The sequence below is a fragment of the Mustela putorius genome, unplaced genomic scaffold (genome assembly GCF_011764305.1).
Source record: "Mustela putorius furo isolate JIRA1106 unplaced genomic scaffold, ASM1176430v1.1 tig00003903_pilon_pilon_pilon, whole genome shotgun sequence".
Classification (NCBI taxonomy): Eukaryota; Metazoa; Chordata; class Mammalia; order Carnivora; family Mustelidae; genus Mustela; species Mustela putorius.
In genome coordinates this window covers 3059779-3079767 of record NW_025422051.1, presented here as the reverse complement: position 1 = coordinate 3079767, position 19989 = coordinate 3059779, and the positions used below count along the sequence as shown (strand labels likewise).

Sequence of the window (19989 nt, the reverse complement as noted above, 5' to 3'; positions counted from 1 at the left end):
TTCAGAAAAGAGAATTTTTAAAAAAATTCTCTAACCAGTAAGAATTTGCAAGAAATCACGATGTTTGGAATTATGTTTGAAGCCATTTCTTTGCCATGTGTTTTTTTATGAGGTATGCTTTACATAAAATAAAATGTCCCCAGTTTCAGTACAGAGTTCAGTGGTTTGGACAGATTCATACTGAACAGCCCAATCACCTCCAAAAGTTTCCTCATATGCTTCCGAGTTCTTCTCCCCTAAGATAACAACTAGTCTGAAAATCCCTCACTGTAGATTAGTTTTGCCTGACTTAGAATTTCATGCAAAAGGAATAATACAATATTTCTTCTTTGATTCTGGATTTTCTCTCTCTTTTTTTTTTTTAAAGATTTTTTTAATTTATTTGACAGAGAGAGATGACAAACAGGCAGAAAGGCAGGCAGAGAGAGAGGAGGAAGCAGCCTCCCTGCTGAGCAGAGAGCCCAATGCAGGGCTCGATCCCAGGACCCTGAGATCATGACCCAAGCCAAAGGCAGCAGCTAAACCCACTGAACCACTCAGGCGCCCCTGATTCTGGATTCTTTCACTGAACCTTATGTCTACAAGATTCAGAGACATAGGAAGTAGTCTGTTTCATTACTGAGTAGTATTCCATGATCCCACTATTGAGTTTCTTGTCAGTTCTTCTGTTACTGGACACCTGGGATGTTTCCAGTTTTTTGTTATTATGAATAAAGCTAATATGGCCATCTGCATGCAAGTTTTTGTATGCACATATTGCAATTGCATGCTGTGGATGGCTCACTGAGCTAATTTTTCAAATCTCAACTGTGGTTAAGCGATGTCATATTCCTAGCTTGAAATAAGTCATGGTGGGAGTGTTTACACCATAGTTGGCAAATGCTACAAATTAGAGGGTTTTTTTTTTCCTGGAGAGCTGGTTGTTGAACATCTACCAGCACATCACTGGACATAAGCTCTTATTTCTTTGAATACCTAGGAGTCAGATTGCTGGATTGTGTGTGTTTACCTTTATAGGAAGCTTTCGATCTCTTTCCAAAGTGGGTCACCATTTTTACACTCCCAAATAGCAATGCATGAAAGTTCCAGTTGCTCCACATTCTCAATGACATGTGGTCTTTATTGTCAGTCTTTTTATTTTTTTTAAAGATTTTATTAATTTATTTGACACACAGAGATCACAAATAGGCAGAGAGAGAGGGGGAAGTAGGTTCCCCGCTGAGCAGAGAGCCCGATGTGCGACTCGATCTCAGGACCCTGGGATCATGACCTGAGCCAAAGGCAGAGGCTTTAACCCACTGAGCCACCCAGCCACCCCTATTGTCAGTCTTTAATTTTTGCCACTGAATGGTGAAAATCCCAAAATAGAATGGGGCGGTGGAAAAATGGAGGTTCTATGTCAGCCCAGTAAGCCAAACTTGTCTCTCTCTTTATAGGCAGAGAAACGTTAAATACACACTGAAGCATGTTGCTGTCTCCGCACCTACTGACTTTTCTCTTGCTCTTTTCCATTTTACCACATAAGGAAGCTGAGGCTCCAAACAGGAGAATGTAGCCAGTTCAAACACCACAGAATTCACACTGTTGGGGAAATAATTAGAAAATAAAAATATTGTGCTTGCTTGTGAATCCCTTCCACAAAGGTAGAAAAGATTGAAATAGTTTTATTATTGAATAAACATTAAACCAGATGGCAACGTGCAACTCAAGCAATGTGCTAAAAAGCTTTGGAAGAGGGGCGCTTGGGTGGCTCAGCAGGTTAAGCCTCTGCGTTCCGCTCAGGTCGTGATCTCAAGGTCCTGGGATGGAGCCCCGCATCGGGCTCTCTGCTCAGCGGGGAGCCTACTTGTGATATCTCTCTGCCAAATAAATAAAATCTTTAAGAAAGAATTAAAAAAAATTTTTTTAAAGACCTTTTAAAAAAAAGCTTTGGAAGACAGAAAGAAACATCTTCTATGCAGCCGAGCAGCTCTGACCCGTTATATACACGTTCTCAAGAATGGCAATTTGTCCTCCAGCAAGAAAACTTGACAGCACTGTTTGCTATCCATAGTTTATCTCCAATCCACCTGGAGATCGGGGTCGCCATCTGCCCTTACTCAAAGGAAAAATAAAACACCTATCTCTTTGACAAGCAGGTTAACAACATGGGGCCAAGAGCCTAGGTCAAATTCCTACCCAGACGTGAAGATAAGGGTACTAGACTCGCTGATGTTTACACTTCAAAGAGATGGCTCCAAGGCCCTTGAGAACAACATTCCTGGGTAATGATATGGACAGGAGGCCTATTTAGCTTTTTACAAGATTTACATACATCTGGAAGGGAGAAGGAAAAACTTCTACAAGTTTTCTAAAGGAAAAGCTCTAAGAAAAAGGAGGATGGAAAGCCTCATTCACTTTTGACACCAGGGAAAATTCGGCTTTTGAAAAGTTCTTCACCCTACAAGGTCTTTCCCCTGCTCTGTGCCCCATTCCAGGTCCACACTTCCCCTCCCCTCTTTAACATGGTCACCTATGACTAATCTCCCCCCAAATCCTTACCAAAGCCATTCCTCAAGTAAGCTGCACAGAATGGGGCAGGATGCTTCTGCTAGGGCCAGACACCCCGGCCCCGGCCCGACCTGAGACCCGCTGTTATCAAAAGCTATGACTACAAATTTCTTAGAACTGGCAAACGTTGCAGTTCTGCGGTCTGATGGCAACTCACTTCAAATATGGTAAAACCGAGACACAGGGAAAGTCCAAATGGCTACCTAGGGCTTCGGGTCACTGGCCCAAAAAAGGGCACTTAAAGATTCCCCTCCCAGATTCAAGAACCCCTAGAGTCAGCCCCAAGTTGTTGAAAAAAATTTCAGCTTTACTCCAGCTCGGCACGATGTGGGTTAAAGTCCAACGCGCGGCGCTCTCCACCCAACTGCGCCTGCGCGAGTCCGGACAGGCGAATTTCCCTCAGACCCTGACGTTTCAGGCAGTCCCTCCTAATCCGGAACACGACCCACATTCCGCCGGTCCTGCTTTGACAGGCGTGACCCTAACCCAATAAGGATGGAGAGGTGAATCCGGCGGAGCCAATGGTGAAAGTCCGAGGGGCGGTGGAGGCGGACTCAGCGAGGAAACAAGAAGACAGGCCCAAGATGGAGGCGGCGGTGGCCGTAGCGGCGTGACAGGTGAGGGCGGGTCCGGCGGGGTTAGGTTTCTGGAGCGACCGCCGGGCACGGGCAGGGAGCCGGGACCGAAAGTTTAGCTCCAGGATGGCTTCGCCTGGACGCCGGCGCCCCCCGCCCGGAACCGGAGGAGTGGTTTGACCTGGGGCGAGACCATCGTCGACAGCGGGGGTGGGGTGGGTAGACAGGAATAGGGGTGCAAGGCTGCGGGGGATGGTTTCGCCCGTCGCGTGTGGCAGTGCGCCTGCGCAGAGCTGGAAAGCCCTCGGTAGGCGGGGCCGGGCTGAATGGGGCCTGGGCTGTGGTGTGCCCGGACTCCCTCTAAACCTCCTTGAGATGTCTTGATGACCCTGCCTTGCCGGCAATGGGGAGTGCGTGGAGCTGTGGTTTACTAGTCGCGAACTGGGCGAACGTTTGAGGATTTCTCCGTTACTCCTCTTTAACCCTACCCAGCCTCCTTCCATTGTCAGCAGTAATAGGTCTGTGACCCCTTCATTAGTTAGGGTAGAGTTTGGACCCCTCCACCCTCGCTTTCAAACTGTTTATCTCACCTCAGTAGTGTTTGGTAATGCACCATGTCCCTCCATTCCCCCATGACAGTGTCTGGTGATGTCCATTATCCATACTTCTCCCCACTACAGTCCCTTCAGCACAGTTTCTGCTGAGGCCCTATGAAGTCCCCATCATAGTCTGATGACAGCCATTAGCCACCTAACAGTGTTTGAGAGCCTGCTATCGTTACAGCCCAGGGCTTAGGGATTCCCCCAGTGCCCCTAAGAACACCGTTTGGTGCGGCTCCCATTTCCCCCCAACTAAGGGCAGTATCTGATGATCTCTTCCATTTCTTTCCCATCATCCTGTCTGTGACTCCTCCCTCACCACAGTATCTGGTAACCACCCTTTCTCCATTAAAAAGCCAGGACAGCCTGTTCATGTCCTTTATGGACGTAACACGCCCAACTGCAGTGTGGTTTGACTTCCTTGTTAACCCCCCAGCACAGAGACTGGGTACGCCTGTGCCCTCCAGGACAGTATGTGCTGCCTCTCCTTGTTCGTTACTCCCCTCTCCTCTGCCCCCACCCTATGCAGTGAATCCTAGACCTTGGCCCTTAAAATAGTGAGACAAACAACAGGAGAGCAGCCTGAGCAGAGGAGAGACTGGATGAGTTCGAGGTGTTTACAAGATCCCTTGGCCTTTGTGTGTAGATTGGGCAACAGCGGGGAGGGGGTGATGTGGAGCCTGGACATTGAAATTTTTTTTGTCCCTGCCACTTTGCTTCCAGACTGTCATTACTGGACCTCTGAATTCCTCCTGTGTTCTAGGAGCCCCATGGCACCTGCTCAGCCCCACCTCAACCCGTCTTGACAAAGTCCTAGGCTCCATGGAGCCACCACGGGGCCCCCCTGCCAACGGGGCCGAGCCGTCCCGGGCAGTGGGCACTGTCAAAGTATATCTGCCCAACAAGCAACGCACGGTGGTGAGTCTGACGGGCAAAGCTGGCAGGAGGTCGGGGCAGATCCAGTTATGACTGGGGGTGGGGGGAGGAGGCTTCTACAGAGGCCAGGCAGAGTCAGCTGGGGTCCATGTTGGGCACTGACCACCCCTTCCATCCCCCGTGTGCACACACAAATGCATAGGTGACTGTCCGGGATGGCATGAGTGTCTACGACTCTCTAGACAAGGCCCTCAAGGTACGGGGTCTCAATCAGGATTGCTGTGTGGTCTACCGGCTCATCGAGGGGTAAGTGTGCCCCCACCCTGCCACTTCGCCTCCCTCTACTGGGCTCCCCAGCCTCCCATCCCCTCCTCGGAGGCCCCTGACTCCTTCCCTCTGTGGTGCAGTGTCCCGTTAGTCTTTCCTTAAGCTCAGTGAATCCACGAGTGCATGCAGCTTTTGTTTCATAACATCATTTGTTCACCGGCCTTTGAGGCCAGCAGCTCGTCTCTCCTTGGCCCTCAGGTCCTTGCCCAGCTCCTGCACCCCATGTGGGAGTTCGTCTGTGGTGTTCTTTCACGATTTCATCTGTTTGCCAGCTCTCTGCGTCCTCCGCTTCCTCATTCTTGGTTGGTCTGCTGAGCTGGGCCATGCCGGCCTTCCATTTATTCCTCTGTCCTGGGCTTCCTGAACTGTTTTATTCCATGCCCACATGGTTTTTTATTTGTTGTCTCAGTGCCAGTCGGCCACTTTTTCAGGGGCTTGCTGAGTGCTTCTGGGATTTCGTGGCTTATTCCCCCTCACCTTGTGGTTAAGAGCATGGACTCTTGACACGGACCAGCCAGTCACAGTCCTTTGTGGCCTTGGGCCAGTGACTTGAATCCCTCTGAGCCTCCGTTTCCTCATCTGTAAAATGGGGGCAAGGATAGTAACTAGTTCCTAAAGTTGCTGTGATGAAAATGAAACACGTCAGATGTTGCTCCATGGATGGTGGGCGTGGAGGGACTTTTAGGGGTTCCCTTCCTCCCACAGTCTCTGTCCACCCTCTCACTCACTGCCTTCCATGCTTCGTACAGGCGAAAGACAGTCACCGCCTGGGACACGGCCATTGCCCCCCTGGATGGAGAGGAACTCATTGTAGAGGTCCTCGAAGATGTTCCACTGACCATGCACAATTTTGTGAGTGTGGAGTGGAGAGTCGGGGCAGACTGTGGGCATGGTGTGGGGAGGTTCCTTGACCAGGCCTCAACTTTCCCTGCTCTGTGGCAGCAGGTACGGAAGACATTCTTCAGCCTGGCATTCTGTGACTTCTGCCTTAAGTTTCTGTTCCACGGCTTCCGCTGCCAAACCTGTGGCTACAAGTTCCACCAGCATTGTTCCTCTAAAGTCCCCACAGTCTGTGTTGACATGAGCACCAACTGCCGACAGTGAGCCTGGCCTATGGTGGGTGGGGGAATGGGGATGACAGACACCACAGGGTTCTTACAGATAGCTGACCCTTGTCCTCTTGCTCCATCCTCTTAAATGCTCTCAAGGTTCTACCACAGTGTCCAGGATTTGTCCGGAGGCTCCAGGCAGCACGAAGTTCCCTCGAACCGTCCCCTGAATGAGCCGCTAACCCCTCAGGGTCCCAGGTAGGGATGCCTTAGCTGAAGGCCTGTTGTTAGGAGAAAAAGATCTGGAGGCCTTTGTAGATCACAAGCCGTACTTCATTCATTTGTTTATTTGCATACATTTATTGAGCACCTATAGGTGTGGAGCTGTAGGACATCTGGCAAGTCACCTAATCTTTCTGGGCCACAGCTTTCTTGTCTACAAAGAGGGGATAATAATACTTTTTACCACATAGCGTTCTGGTGAGAATTTAAATGTGTTGAGGTGTATCCAGTACTTAGAACGAGATCTGGTAGAGAATAAGAAGTCCCTATTAAGGGGCGCCTGGGTGGCTCAGTGGGTTAAGCCTCTGCCTTCAGCTCAGGTCATGATCCCGGGGTCCTGGGATTGAGCCCCGCATCAGGCTCTCTGCTCAGCAGGAAGCCTGCTTCCCCCTCTCTCTCTGCCTGCTGTTGTGCCTACTTTGTGATCTCTCTCTGTGTGTCGAATAAATAAATAAAATCTTTAAAAAAAGTCCTTATTAATTACAAGGACATATATATAAGCATCTAACTATTTCGTTAATTCTTACAGTATAATCATGCTCAAGTCTTTCCATTTTGAAATACATATTATTATTATTATTATTTTTAAAGATTTTATTTATTTATTTGACAGAAAGAGATCACAAGTAGGCAGAGAGGCAGGCAGAGAGAGAGAGAGGAGGAAACAGGCTCCCTGCTGAGCAGAGAGCCCGATGCGGGGATGCGGGACTCGATCCCAGGATCCTGAGATCATGACCTGAGCCGAAGGCAGCGGCTTAACCCACTGAGCCACCCAGGCGCCCAATACATATTATTTTTATCATAAATTCCCTTTTATTTCTCTTTTATGTTCAGTATTATAATACTGTAGTATTTCTTTTTTTTTAAGATTTTTTTTATTTATTTGATAGAGAGAGACAGCAAGAGAGAACACAAGCAGGGGGAGCGGGAGAGGGAGAAGCAGGCTTCCCGCCGAGCAGGGAACCTGATGCAGGGCTCAATCCCAGGAACTTGGGATCACAACCCGAGCCAAAGCCAAACGCTTAACCGACTGAGCTACCCAGGCGCTCCAATACTGTAGTATTTCTATATTAAAGTATATTATTGCTCTAAGATAGCACAAATTTATAAGATATACATTGTATTTGTCTGTATATTGTAGGATGTATTCATATGGTACATTATATTAATATATCATGTGTTCTATGTACACTCTATAATATAAAACACATTTTTATGCAACATAAAATAGTGTAGGGCATTATGTTACTTTTAATTATGGGTATATGTGGATTACCTATGCATTTCATTTCAGGATAGTGAAAATACATTTGTGGGGCTTTTGGGTCACTCAGTTGTTAAGTGTCTGCCTTCGGTTCAGGTCATGATCCCAGGGTCCTGGGATCGAGTCCCACATTGGGGTCCCTACTCATCGGGAAGCTTGCTTCTCCCTCTCCCAGTCCCCCTGCTTGTGTTCCTGCTCTTGCCATCTCTCTCTCGTCAAATAAATAAATAAAATCTTTAAAAAATAGATATAATAAAAATTCAAAATAAAAATGCATTTGTGACATCAAAATATATATAACATGTATCTTTATGTATTTACATCTACATATAACATACACAGTTGACCCTTGAACAGCATGGGCTTAACCTGCTTGCGTCCACCTTACACGTGGATTTTTTACGTGCAGTATTATAAATGTATTTTCTCTTATGATTTTTTTAGAAACATTTTCTTTAGCTTACTCTTATTGTAAACATACAGTATATAATACATAAAACATACAAAATACGTGCTTAATCGACTGTTTATGTTATCACTAAGGCTTCTGGTCAGTAGTAGGCTCTTAGTGGTTAAGTTTTTGGGGAGTCAGAAGTTATACATGGACGTTCACCTGGGCAGGGGTCGGTGGTGCCCCTAATTCCTACATTGTTCAAGGGTCCGCTGTGTAATGTTACTGCAGTACACATATTTGGAAACATTGGTATCTTAATACAGATAATGTGTTATATATTATATAACAACATATTTGAATAGTGCACACAGTTAGAAGATATTACATATTACTTTCTTCCCCCCTATATTGTGTGGCTTGCTGTTCCTCCTTTAGGTCTTTACTCAGATGTCCCCTTGGGGAAGCCTTTCCAGATATCACCCATGATACTTTCTCTCTCTTTGTGTTGCTTCGTTTTTTTTTCTTTATTGTACCTGTCACCAATGGACATATTAAATATTCTTCTTTTTTTTTGCGGGGGGGGGCGCTCTCCTCACTGGAAAATGAGCCCCATGAGGGCAGGAACTTATTTTCATTTTGCCCATGGTTTTATTTCCACTACCTAGAATGCTTTCTGCCAGTGGGCAGGCCCCCAGTAAGTGGCTCTTGAGGAAACGAATGGCAATAGTAACAGTAGATGGTGACTCTGGTCTACACATACGTTTACAGGGCTAGGGGGGCAGCTTTCCTTGTTCTTGCGTTCATCCCACAGTGATTTCCCAGCCTTTACCCCCCCTCCAGCTCCTGCGCCCCGCACCGAGACCCCGAGCACTTTCCCTTCCCCGCGCCGGCCAATGCCCCGCTCCAGCGCATCCGCTCCACATCCACTCCTAATGTCCACATGGTCAGCACCACAGCCGCCACGGACTCCAGCCTCATCCAGGTTGGTGGCAAGGGGGTCATTGCCTGAGGGCACCGGGCTGAGAAGAGGGCCGTTCCTCTTGGCTCCCGTGTGCCCTCTCTGACTCCTGGCCCTCTTCTTCCAGCTCACTACCCAGAGTTTCGGCACTGATGGTGAGTCCACCCCGCCCACCCCATGCCCCTGCATCACACCCCCTCACCCCTGTGCCACCTCTGCTCACACCTCCCCCACAATGATCGCAGCTGCCGGTAGTAGAGGTGGTGGTGATGGAGCCCCCCGGGGGAGCCCCAGCCCAGCCAGCGTGCCCTCGGGGAGGAAGTCCCCCCATTCCAAGTCCCCGTCGGAGCAGCGGGAGCGGAAGTCCTTGGCCGATGACAAGAAGAAAGTGGTAAGCTCCAGGGGAGCCTCTGATGGGGGCGCCACAGGCTGAGTGATGAGGGAAGCGGGCAGGCCCCTGAAATGCCGCCCATGTGGCCCACAGAAGAATCTGGGGTACCGGGACTCGGGCTATTACTGGGAGGTACCGCCCAGCGAGGTGCAGCTGCTGAAGAGGATCGGGACAGGCTCGTTCGGCACCGTGTTTCGCGGGCGGTGGCATGGCGATGTGGCCGTGAAGGTGCTCAAGGTGGCCCAACCCACAGCTGAGCAGGCCCAGGCCTTCAAGAACGAGATGCAGGTGCTCAGGTGAGATGACACGTGTGTGGGGTGGGGCAGAGGGACGGGGCACCTCCCCGGGGAAGGGCCAAGCTGGGGCGCTTCCCGCAGGTCAGCCACGTTTGCGTTGTGTTAATGAGCTCTTTCTCAATCAGGGAATATCCCTTTCTCCTCTGGGAAATGGCTTCGTTTCAAGGCCCTCTGATGATGATACTGTTTGTGTTCCGGTTGATACTGATATTAACTAATGTCTCCGCCTCCAAAACGTGCATCTTCTTATTTGCCTGGCACTGAAGTGGATATGGCCGAGGCCGGCCACGTTACCACGTGCCCTCACATTCATAGCTTGATGTTAAGCACATTGCCAGGAAGCTTGGGCCTCTCCTTCCCCTCTGCTTGTGTTACATTGTTAGCAGTAGGTTTATCCTACTGGATTCCTGTTACTAATCACAGTCATGCCATGATTTAAAGAACCGTGGGTGTTGTTTCACTTAGGATTTAGTCCTTGTTTTCATTAACAGTTGTAATTCTCTGCTTAATAAGCCCCTCATACTATATCAGTTCATTTGCCCTGAGAAGCCCTGGTGTTCCTCTTCTGCCGCTCTGGTTACTACCTACCAGTCCTGGGCTTGCTGACATGGGCGTGCCCTCTGACCAATGGGTACAGGTACATTACAGAGTTGATGTTCTCATAATTTCTTGTGCCATTTTAACATTTATCCTCATTATGGACACCGCAGTAAGAAAACTTTTATTCTCTTCCTCTCTGTGAAATGATTTGAGCCCACTGCTAGCCTGTATCATGTTAATATTTTAACTGTAATTGGACCACTGTGAAGAGCACTCCTGTCCTCCGTTACCCACTGTGACATGAGCAAAATCGCAGAGCACTGTTGGTGTTCGCATTTGTGTTGCCATTATACCCATGGTGACTCCTTTTGTAAGGAGGGAAGGTGTCCTCCTAAACTAGAGCGGTGGCGTCTGTTCACCGTGTCTCAGTTTCTTTGAGGTAGACTCAGGCACCCAGTGGCAATAACGAGGACAGTGACATTTTCGGGGTGCTCTGGTAGGTGCTGTTCCAAGTGCCTTACAGATCATTTGGTACCCATTCTTGCCAACATTCCCTATAAGGTAGCTAGTATAATGATCATAGTTTTGCAGTTGACAAAGGTGAGGCACCGAGAGGTTAAGTGTCATCCCTGAGGTTGCACAGTGAGTACCTGGGGAAGCCTGGATTGGAACACAGGATCTAATCCAAGTGTTAACTCCAAGCTCTATACTTCTGAGCCTCTTGTGGCAATTAACAGGAAATAGCCACACATTACTGGGTATCTTTACTGGCATGTCAGTATCAGGCTGCTGTATCAATGAAGAAGGTTGGCATTCCACTCTCTTGTCTATAAAATGGTCACAGGCCCAGGTCACGGTCAAGATTGGAGGTTGGCAGGTGTTGATGACATAGAGCCACTGGTCGATAGAGGGGCGGGGAGGGGGCAGTAGTCTCTCCTGCTTCTGTTGAGAGACTCGGCTGAGGAAGCTGGGGACATACGCCACCCCCACCAGGAGGGAATCCCTGCCCATCAAGTGTATCTCACAAATGCACTGAGTCTGGCGGCAGTCTGGCCCTGAGCCTCCTGAAAGGGCAGAAGTGCTGACAGAGGGCAGCAGTGAATAGCCCTGTTCCTGATGCTCCAGAAGTGAGTGATTGTTGCTCTTTTTCCTTCCTGTCCTGGTACTGCCCTCGCTGCCTGTAGGAAGACCCGTCACGTCAACATCTTGCTGTTCATGGGCTTCATGACCCGGCCGGGATTTGCCATCATCACGCAGTGGTGTGAGGGCTCCAGCCTCTACCACCACCTGCACGTGGCCGACACTCGCTTCGACATGGTCCAGCTCATCGATGTGGCCCGGCAGACTGCCCAGGGCATGGAGTGAGCCTCCCGGCCTGGGGACAAAATGGGGGGCGGTGGGAGGCTTGGGGTGGGGAGAGGAGGTAACCCCCCGGCCAATCTGCCTTCCACTTCCACCCCTACAGCTACCTCCACGCCAAGAACATCATTCATCGAGATCTCAAGTCTAACAGTATCTGCCTGTCCCTGTGCGCAGGCTGGGCCGGGGTGGGGGCTTAGCGGGGTGGCTTTTGTTGGGGGCCTTCTGGGGATGCATGGAAGGGTCACATGGCATGTGGCTTAATAGGTCCTCTAAGGCAGGGGGAGTCTCTTGGTCAGGCTCAAGGCTGTGGCTGGTTTCGGTACTGTTGTTGGGGACTTTGGACGGGGTCCAAGGTTTGGTGAACCATGCAAGTCTGAAGTCCCACGCGAGGTGCTTCCTGGTCAGGAGTCATGGGGTGGGGGGGTAGCATAAGGGGCAATAATTGGGAGTTCCCTACCCAAGTCAAGATTGTAGCTAGTTTGTATGATATGGAGGGCTTCTGGTCAGGGTCAGGGGCAAGACTGGTGTGGGGGCATGAGTGGGAACCACCCAGTCAGGATGGGAGATGTGGCTGTTGGGAGCTCCTGTAGTGGCCCTTGACCCTGGTGGACATCTTCCTACATGAGGGGCTCACAGTGAAGATTGGTGACTTTGGCCTGGCCACAGTGAAGACACGGTGGAGTGGGGCCCAGCCCTTGGAGCAGCCCTCGGGCTCCGTGCTATGGATGGTGAGTTGGGCCAGGCTGGACTGGGGCCATCTGGGTAGGAGCTTGGGTGACTGGGGTGGGATGTGGGGAGCTGAGTGGGGATGGGAATGCTTGTGCCAGATGGGGGTGTCTAGACTGCTCGTGCTTTGCCTCACATCGGTGATCTGAGTTGTACCCAGTGTGGCTGGTGGGATCTGGGAGTGCGGCTGGCCATTGGCTGACCTCCGTGGTCCCCCTGCCTGGTCTGGTCTGCCCCATTGAAGGCGGCTGAGGTGATCCGTATGCAGGACCCGAACCCCTACAGCTTCCAGTCGGATGTCTACGCCTATGGGGTTGTGCTCTATGAGCTCATGACCGGCTCGCTGCCTTACAGCCACATTGGCAGCCGTGACCAGGTGAGTCCCACGCGTCACCCACAGTCTCCCAGGCAGAGGATTCCTTTCAGCCTCCAAAGCCTAGACTTCCTCCTTTGTAAAGACCAGGAATGCCACACTTGCCCCCAGAAACCCAAAATCTTCTGGGCTGAGAACTCTCAGAATCCTCTGGTCTTCCCTACCTAGAATCCCCTCCTTCCCTACACATCGACAATCCTCTGGGTCCTTGAGGTCCAGAACCCCCGGAATCCCGTCTATCCAGAACCCGCCATGGCCCCCAAACACCCAGAAGCCCTCTGGGGCTCGGGATACCTACAGTCCTCCAGTGCCTGCAGTACCCCAAATCTCCCAAGTCCCAAAGCCCAGCATCCCATTTCTCCTAATGACAGAAACCACCTGTGCTTCTGGACTACTCACAGATAACCACAGTCATTCAGGCCTTGGGTATCTGCCAGGCTTTTGGGGCCCTGGAACCCATGGTACTCTGGGCCCCAGGCTCTCCCGAGTTCTCCAGGTTCTTCAACCTGGAATCTTCCAGGCCCTCAGAAACCTGGGGTCCTCTAGGCTCTAAGAACCAAGCACTCACAATCCTACAGGCCACATGGACCCATAGTTCTCTAGGCCCCAGACCCCTGCAGAAATATAGGCCCCTGAGGTTTTGACTCCCCTGGCTCCTCCCAGACCCAGAACTTCATGTTTCCCCTGACTCAGTAGGCTTGTAAGCCCCCAGAAACCTGTGAGGTCAGGGATACCTGTAATTTTGGATTTCCCCCAAGCTTCAATCCCTCTGTTCTGCAGAGAAGCCCTGTGCTCAGAGACCCAGTGTCCTTGGATCCACTGGATCCCCATAGCACTCCAGATCCCAATACCCAGAGTGCCCTAGTTTCCCCCAAAAGGAGCCCCCAAAGCCCCTTTAGAGCCACAATTCCCTCAGCCTCCCAGCCCACACCTCCATACCACCCCATTCCTGTCCCTCCAGATCATCTTTATGGTGGGCCGTGGCTATCTGTCCCCGGACCTCAGCAAAATCTCCAGCAACTGCCCCAAGGCCATGCGGCGCCTGCTGTCTGACTGCCTCAAGTTCCAGCGGGAGGAACGTCCCCTCTTCCCCCAGGTGGGCTGGGCAGGAGGGTTGGACACACTGGGGAGGGGGAGTGTGAGGAGGAGGACGACTCTGAGGTGTCCGCGGGAATTGTGTGTGTGCGCATGCATGTGTGCTTCCCCTGTAGGCTGGGGTTTGTGGCTGTCGGGGTGCCTGCATAGCTCTGGACACCCCCCCAACCTGCCCCTGCCCCCAGATCCTGGCCACGATTGAGCTGCTGCAGCGGTCACTCCCCAAGATCGAGCGGAGTGCCTCTGAACCCTCCTTGCACCGCACCCAGGCTGATGAGTTGCCTGCCTGCCTCCTCAGCGCTGCCCGTCTCGTGCCTTAGGCCCTGCCCCCAGCGGCCAGGGAACCCATCTCAGCCTGCCACGCCAAGGAGCCCTGCCCACCAGCCAGCCAGTGTTCTGTTTCTGCTCTGATAACTGCCTCAGGACCCCCCCCATCCCCATCCCGGGAGATGAGGGTGTCCCCATGTGCTTTTCCAGCTCCTCTGGAATTGGGGGAACCCCCAAAGACCAACACCCCTGCTTCCTCTGTAATTTGATTTCCTCTTGGCTTTGGGGATACTTCTAAATTTGGGAGCTCCTCCATCTGCAATGGCTGGGATTTGTGGCAGGGGTTCCACTCAGAACCTCTCTGGAATTTGTGCCTGATGTGCCTTCCACTGGATTTTGGGGTCCCCAGCACCCCCTGTGGATTTAGGGGGGTCCCCTCTGTGTCTTCCCCACCATTCAAGGACTCCCCTCTTCACCAAGAAGCACAGAATTCTGCTGGGCCTTTGCTTGTTTATTTTGCTTCCCGACTCTTCTCATGGGGTTCAGAGCCGCTGAAGGGTGGGGGTAAGTCCAGGCAAGGAGTGGTTGGGGGGGGAGTGCGGACCACACAAACAGCGCCACTGCACGCATCACCACAGGCGGCACGATGAACGAAGACCACATATGCCAAGCACGGCACAAGAGGAGGCCACATCAGTCACAGACACAGACATCACGGCAAAGGTGGGGAAGTGGAGGACCACTGGCCCTCCATGTGCAAAGGATTCTGGGAGGATGGTTAGAGTTTGCATATTTAAAGATAGCTGTCAGAGGCAGGAAAGTGGGAGTATGGGTCCCTGGGGAACAGAAGGGTCCTAGCAGTGGGGGACCTCCCAGTGTGTCGGAAAGGGGCTGGGGGCGGGTAGGAGAAATCTTTGTGGGGCTGGATAGTGGCATCTGATGAGGCGGCTCTCCAGAGATGGGACATTCATGGAGGGGCTCCAGGGCAGGGGTTTCTTAAGGATTTTGGAAATTCTGATGGGGAACAAGGCATACTTGAGAGATCCAGGACCAGGAATATGGTTTTCTGAGAATTCCAGGGTTCTGGAAGGGGACTGAGTGGTGTGAGGACCAGAATGGGTTGCCTGGTATTTGGGAGCTTCTGGGAAGGAAAGTGCCCTCTGGGAGGCCAGGAGTAGAGGTCTTCAGGAATTTGGAGGTTCTAAAACTGAAAAGTCTTGAGGTGGTAGGGACTGGGCTTTTAAAGGGACTTGGGGATTCCAAAAGTGGGAGTTGGAGTTAGGACCAAGAGTGAGGTTTCCCCAGGGAGTAGGGCATTCAGCGGAGTGAGAAGAGGGGTCTCGGACCAGGAGAGGGCTTCTCAAGGGATTTGGAGACTCCAAAAGTGAGAAATGGATTCAGGGCCCAGAGAGGGGTTGCCCAGGAAGAATTAAGGGTTCTCAGGGTGGGGTGTCAGTCGGAGAAGAGGCTGGCGAAAGACTTCCTCAGGCTGCGGATGGTCTCAGCTTTCACCTCGTCCTGGCTAAGGCTGGGCCTGGGCGGGGCTGGTTCTGGAAGGTTGAAGGCATTGGTCAGAGACTGGGATTTGCTAGAGAGAGACAAGGTGGAGGCATGGGAGGAAGGGGGGGGGAGGAAGGGAGGAAGGGGAGAGAAACACAATGTTACCCCAGGCCCAGCCCAGCCCTGCCCCTCTAGTCCTGGGGCTGTGCCTGTGACCCGCCCCCCACCACCACCATCACAGGCCTGGACCCTGATGGATCCTCAGGTGGAGTGGGGGAGCCCTGGGCCAGGCTGGGAGGACTTGGCTCTAGGGGGAAGTCAGGGCTTAATGGGAAGAGCCCTGGGCTGAACCGCCTCCACATTCTAGGCTGGACTGGGAGGAGTGGCAGGTGAAGACAGGCCAGGATATTTCCAGTCTGGGTGAGGAGTCCTGGAGGGAGGGCGGTGGGGTTTGCACCCAGGACAGGCTGGTGGGGGGTGGGGGTCTCCCTTAGGGGAGTGGTTGTGTGTGGCACAGAGGACTTTCAAGCTAAGGTGCGGGGGAGGTCTGGAGCAGACCAGAAGAGGTAGAGAGGTTGGTGTGATGATTTGGGGGGAGACTGAGATGGCCCAGAAAGGAGCCTAGGGAAAGCATGAGGGCAGCTGGGAAGAGCACGAAGCGATTGGAGGACTGTGAATTGGGCTGGGAGGAGTTTGGGGGTTTGCCTGGGAGGAGTCTGTTTGGGCAGGAGAAGGGTGCGTTTTGCTGGGAAGGCTCCAGACAGGCGGGGAGGAAGATCTGTTGGGCTGGGAGATACTTAGGGAGGGTCAGCAAGGCGCCTGGGTTGGGCCTAGAGGGGCTGGGGGAGGGGGCTTTCCCAGGGGCCTATTGGGAGGACAAAAAGAAAAACAAGTTTCTCTGGAATTCTGGAACAAATCTCTGGGATGGAGGGCAGGCCCCCCCAGGAACTGGGGCAAGGTTGGGGGGTGGATAGCTCGGAGGAGGGTTCTGCTCAGACTGGAGATGGAACTCTCGGGACTTCCTGTATAGGGCCTGGGTCCGAGGAGCCTGGGAGCTGGGGCTACTCTCCTGGTTCGGGAGCCTGTTTTGTGAGCAGCAAAGCAAGGGCTGCCGTGGGGTCCTCTTACTTGAGCTGGGGGTGCGGGGGTCCCCCGGCAGTGGCGGGTGGTGGCACGTCCTGGCTGGGTTTCTGGGCCAGCTGTGGCTTGGTGGGTCGTCCAGCAGGGCCCGGGCCACTGGGCCGAGGCTGCTGCGTGGTGGGTGGCCCAGTGCGGGGCATGGGACCCGCCTGGCTGGCCTGGCGTGTGGGGCCGGCAGGGCCCGGGGGTTTCTGGGGTGGGCCCTGGCGCTGCTGACCGCTCGGAGGGGCCCCTGAGGCCTTTGGTGGAGCCTGACCAGAGACGGATGTCTGACGGGTAGCCTGTGGGGGTCCCGCCTGGCGCTGGGGAGATGGGGAAGCAGGGGGGCGGGCTGCTGGAGGTGCCCCAGGGCCTCCTGCCACGGGCCGGGATTGGCGGCCTTGGCCCTGGGTCAGCGGTGGGGTCTGGGACACAGGCTGCTGGGGTGCTGATGTGGGACTTGGTAGGCGCTGGGGCAGGGGACTGCCAGCTGGGGGTCCAAGGCCCGAAAGGTGCTGCTGGCCCTGTGGGGGTGGGCGCTGCTGCAACGGGGGTCCCTGGCGTTGTGGGCCTGGACCCGGCTGTGGAGGACCACCTGAGGGACAGAAAAAGTACACACGTGAGAGGCGTGGCGGGGGGGGGGTGGTTGCCAGTCCCGTAGGGGTCCCAGAAGCTGGTCCCTCACTTACCCTGTGGTGGGGGTCGTTGCTGAGCCGGAGGCCCCGAGGGCTGCTGGGAGGTCTGGCGGCCCAAGGGCAGGGCCCCTGGGGACGGAGTCTGTGGCAGAGGAGCAGAGCAGGAGAGGTTCAAAATAGTTACCGGCCAGCCTGAGCCTCAGCCAATCAAAATGACATGGGCTCCCCCTGTGCTGGGTGTTGTCGAGTCTGTGGCTGAGCTGAGGGGATGTGGGGCTGTGTGTGTTTGGCGGGGGGCTAGTTCCCAGGGGGTGGCTGTGAGGCACTCGGGGGCGGGTGGGGGGGAGCAGGATAGCAGCTGTTTTATCATGTTTTTTTTAAAACCACTGGTCATTGCCGCCACACATGGGTCATGGCTGTGCCCTCTGCCTGCTACTGATTAGCTCTGTGGTGGTGTGACCGGGGCTGGCTGGCCTGCCACCAGCCTCCTCGGGCCAGCCTGGCCTTCTCCCAGCACTGGGGGCCTGACCTGGCTGTGGGACCCCCGGCCAGGGGAGGCATCCCGCTGCCGCTGCCTGGGCAGGGCCTGGGCCATCTTGTTGACCACAAGCTCAACGATGAGCTGCTTGTCTTCATCTTGGTGGTCCCCGATGAGCGGCATGGAGGAGCCCACCACCTGGGGAAGGAAATGGGGTCCAGTGAGGAGAGAGGCGGCAGGTCCCTGGGAGGGGGACAGTGACAAAGCGCCTTTTGTTTTGAAAGGCATGGGCTGCTGCCAAGGAAGCAGATTCAGGCTGAGAGGCATCAGTTTCGCAGTGTAAGGAAGGCCTGTTGTTCACAAGGTAACTTACAGCTCAGGAAGGGGCGTGGGGGACCTACAGCGTAGAGTAGAGTTCCACAATCAGGCCTGTGGAGTGTGGGACCAAATCTGCACCTCCCCCTACGTTTGGGGATGACCCTGCAAGCTAAGGGTTGGGTTTTACATTTTTTAATTGTTGGGGAGGAAAAAACCACAAGAAGATTCCATGCCCCGTGAAAATATATGAAGTTTAAATTTCTATGTCCATACAGTTTTAGGGGAACACAGCCGTGCCTTTTTTTTTTTTCTTTCTTACTTTCTTTTAACATATTGACTTCAGCTGCTTTTGCAGCCCACAAAGCCTGAAATGTGCGCTCTCTGGCCCTTGACAGAAAACCTTTACCAACTCCTGCTTTACAGTGTGCTTGGTGCTTGTTCGTTCGCGAAGAACTCTGTGGCTTATATGGTGCTTTACAGTTTACAATGCCGCTATCCTTTTCAAGGGACTAGGAGATACATGGTGTGTTTAGACTTTGGAAAGTGCTTTGCAAGGGCACCACTGTTTACAAAATGCCTTACCACGGATAAAGTGCTACCTACCGTTTACCAAGCTCTCCACTTTTCAAGGCGCTTTAGAGTTTATAAATGGCTTTACTGTTTCCCAGAGGCACAGCTGTCTATAAAGAACTCTGGAATGTTGAAGTGCTTTGCTCCGATAACAGGGACCTCCCTCCCAGTTTACAGAGCTCCTTTTTTTTTTTTTAATAGTTTTATAAGGCACTTTGCTGTTCCCGTGGCATTTCCTGCTTTATAAGGTGTTTTACAGTTTGCAGAGGGCTTTAGTAGCCCCCGGCTGGGCCATGGAGAGCTGCAGGGTTCATGCGCCCGCCGCTCCCTCCTTACTCCCACCACTTTCTGGGTGCTCCCACCTCAATGATGTGATCCCTTCCGTCCTTGCCGTGCAGTGCTTCCACTGCGCAGATGTCCAGTCCCCCAAAAATCTCTGAGCATGTATCCACCCACAGCTTGTACCTGCCGAGATGGGGAGCAAGGCAGCCTGTCAGCGCCTGGCTTGGGGCGCGCCACGCTTACCCCCCTCCCCCAACCTGCCCGCCAGCCAGGCCTGGGCCACCCCTACCTGTCAGACATGGCAATCTGCTCGAGCATTGCGGAGCCAGTGTTGGTCTTCCAGTTTCCTGACACTGACGTCCTCCTGGGGTGGGGGGCAAGAGGAGAGAGGACAGAAGCTCAGGGGAGCCTGGGCTGCCCAGGGAAGGGGACCCTGACCCCGGCTCTGGTCTCTTCACTCACATGTAGGCTTTGTAGTTCTGCCCGATCTTCTGGACGCGCACATCATATTTGGCATCGATGAAGGGCTCGGCGGTGGCGTACGTCTTGGTCAGCGCTACAACACTCGCAATGTCCTGGAAGTCGTGCTGGTTGTCCACCTTGACCTGTGGGGGCAGGGTGGGGATCAGGGCCTGCTGAGGTCAGGGCAGCCGTGGGCCTGGGGAGGCCTCTGGGTGGGGGCATGCACGCCGACGGCCCGGGAAGCTGAGTAGAGTTTTCACATGGACGCAACAGACACACAGGTGGGGAGATGCGACTTGAAACATACTGAAAACGATTGAATTGTCCACTTCAAGTGGGTAAGTGTTATGGGCAGTGACTTTTATATCAGTAAAGCTGTGCATGGAGTACCCAGACCCAAAGTCAGTGGTCCACACAACAGGAAAGCACGCAGAAGCACAGACACGAACATACACATCCCAAGTCTGTTTCCTACATACACAGCGCCAGGGTCAGGGGGATGGAAAGCATACAGGACCTTGAAACCCTTGAACTTGAAAGATCACATGCTGTATGTTCAACCCAGAGGCATGCATACACAGAGGCACGAAGCAGGATGCACGAACAAAAGAACAGGACACACAGAACTGGCCGAATGTCTGACAGAGACTGGGCCACCATAATCTAAGAATGCAAGGGAAACAATACACATTGATAAAGAT

At 52.9% G+C, this 19989-nt stretch overlaps 2 protein-coding genes across 7 annotated transcripts in view; one reads left to right on the top strand and one right to left on the bottom strand.

The window, feature by feature from the left end:
* The first annotated feature begins 2972 nt into the window (after window positions 1–2972).
* On the top strand, window positions 2973–19677 carry ARAF (A-Raf proto-oncogene, serine/threonine kinase). 5 transcript variants are annotated; one of them, XM_045068367.1, is made up of 16 exons: window positions 2973–3167; window positions 4448–4642; window positions 4803–4906; window positions 5677–5779; window positions 5873–6027; window positions 6136–6234; window positions 8739–8898; window positions 9002–9029; window positions 9120–9265; window positions 9359–9561; window positions 11286–11462; window positions 11567–11613; window positions 12073–12191; window positions 12434–12565; window positions 13524–13658; window positions 19295–19677. In XM_045068367.1, exons 2-16 carry the CDS (start codon window positions 4547–4549, stop codon window positions 19301–19303), a joined length of 1713 nt encoding a protein of 570 aa, XP_044924302.1. In that variant the 5' UTR covers window positions 2973–3167; window positions 4448–4546; the 3' UTR covers window positions 19304–19677. The 5 variants fall into 5 exon arrangements, with proteins under 5 accessions (XP_044924302.1, XP_012913025.1, XP_012913024.1 ...); XM_013057571.2 differs by lacking the exon at window positions 19295–19677 and adding an exon at window positions 13843–14423 and having other exon boundaries at window positions 2976–3167; window positions 4488–4642; XM_013057570.2 differs by lacking the exon at window positions 19295–19677 and adding an exon at window positions 13843–14423 and having other exon boundaries at window positions 2976–3167.
* Window positions 14415–19989, bottom strand: part of SYN1 (synapsin I) — a 46873-nt gene continuing 41298 nt past the window's right edge. Inside the window, exons 7-13 of one of the 2 annotated variants that reach the window (XM_004754979.3) lie at window positions 19289–19431; window positions 19116–19190; window positions 18907–19009; window positions 17708–17854; window positions 17233–17320; window positions 16553–17138; window positions 14415–15512 (exon numbers count right to left, since the gene is read on the bottom strand). In XM_004754979.3, the coding sequence (XP_004755036.1) occupies window positions 15377–15512; window positions 16553–17138; window positions 17233–17320; window positions 17708–17854; window positions 18907–19009; window positions 19116–19190; window positions 19289–19431 (1278 nt within the window). In that variant the 3' untranslated portion in view covers window positions 14415–15376. The remainder of the gene's footprint in view (window positions 15513–16552; window positions 17139–17232; window positions 17321–17707; window positions 17855–18906; window positions 19010–19115; window positions 19191–19288; window positions 19432–19989) is intronic. The other variant, XM_004754981.3, reaches the window with a different exon arrangement.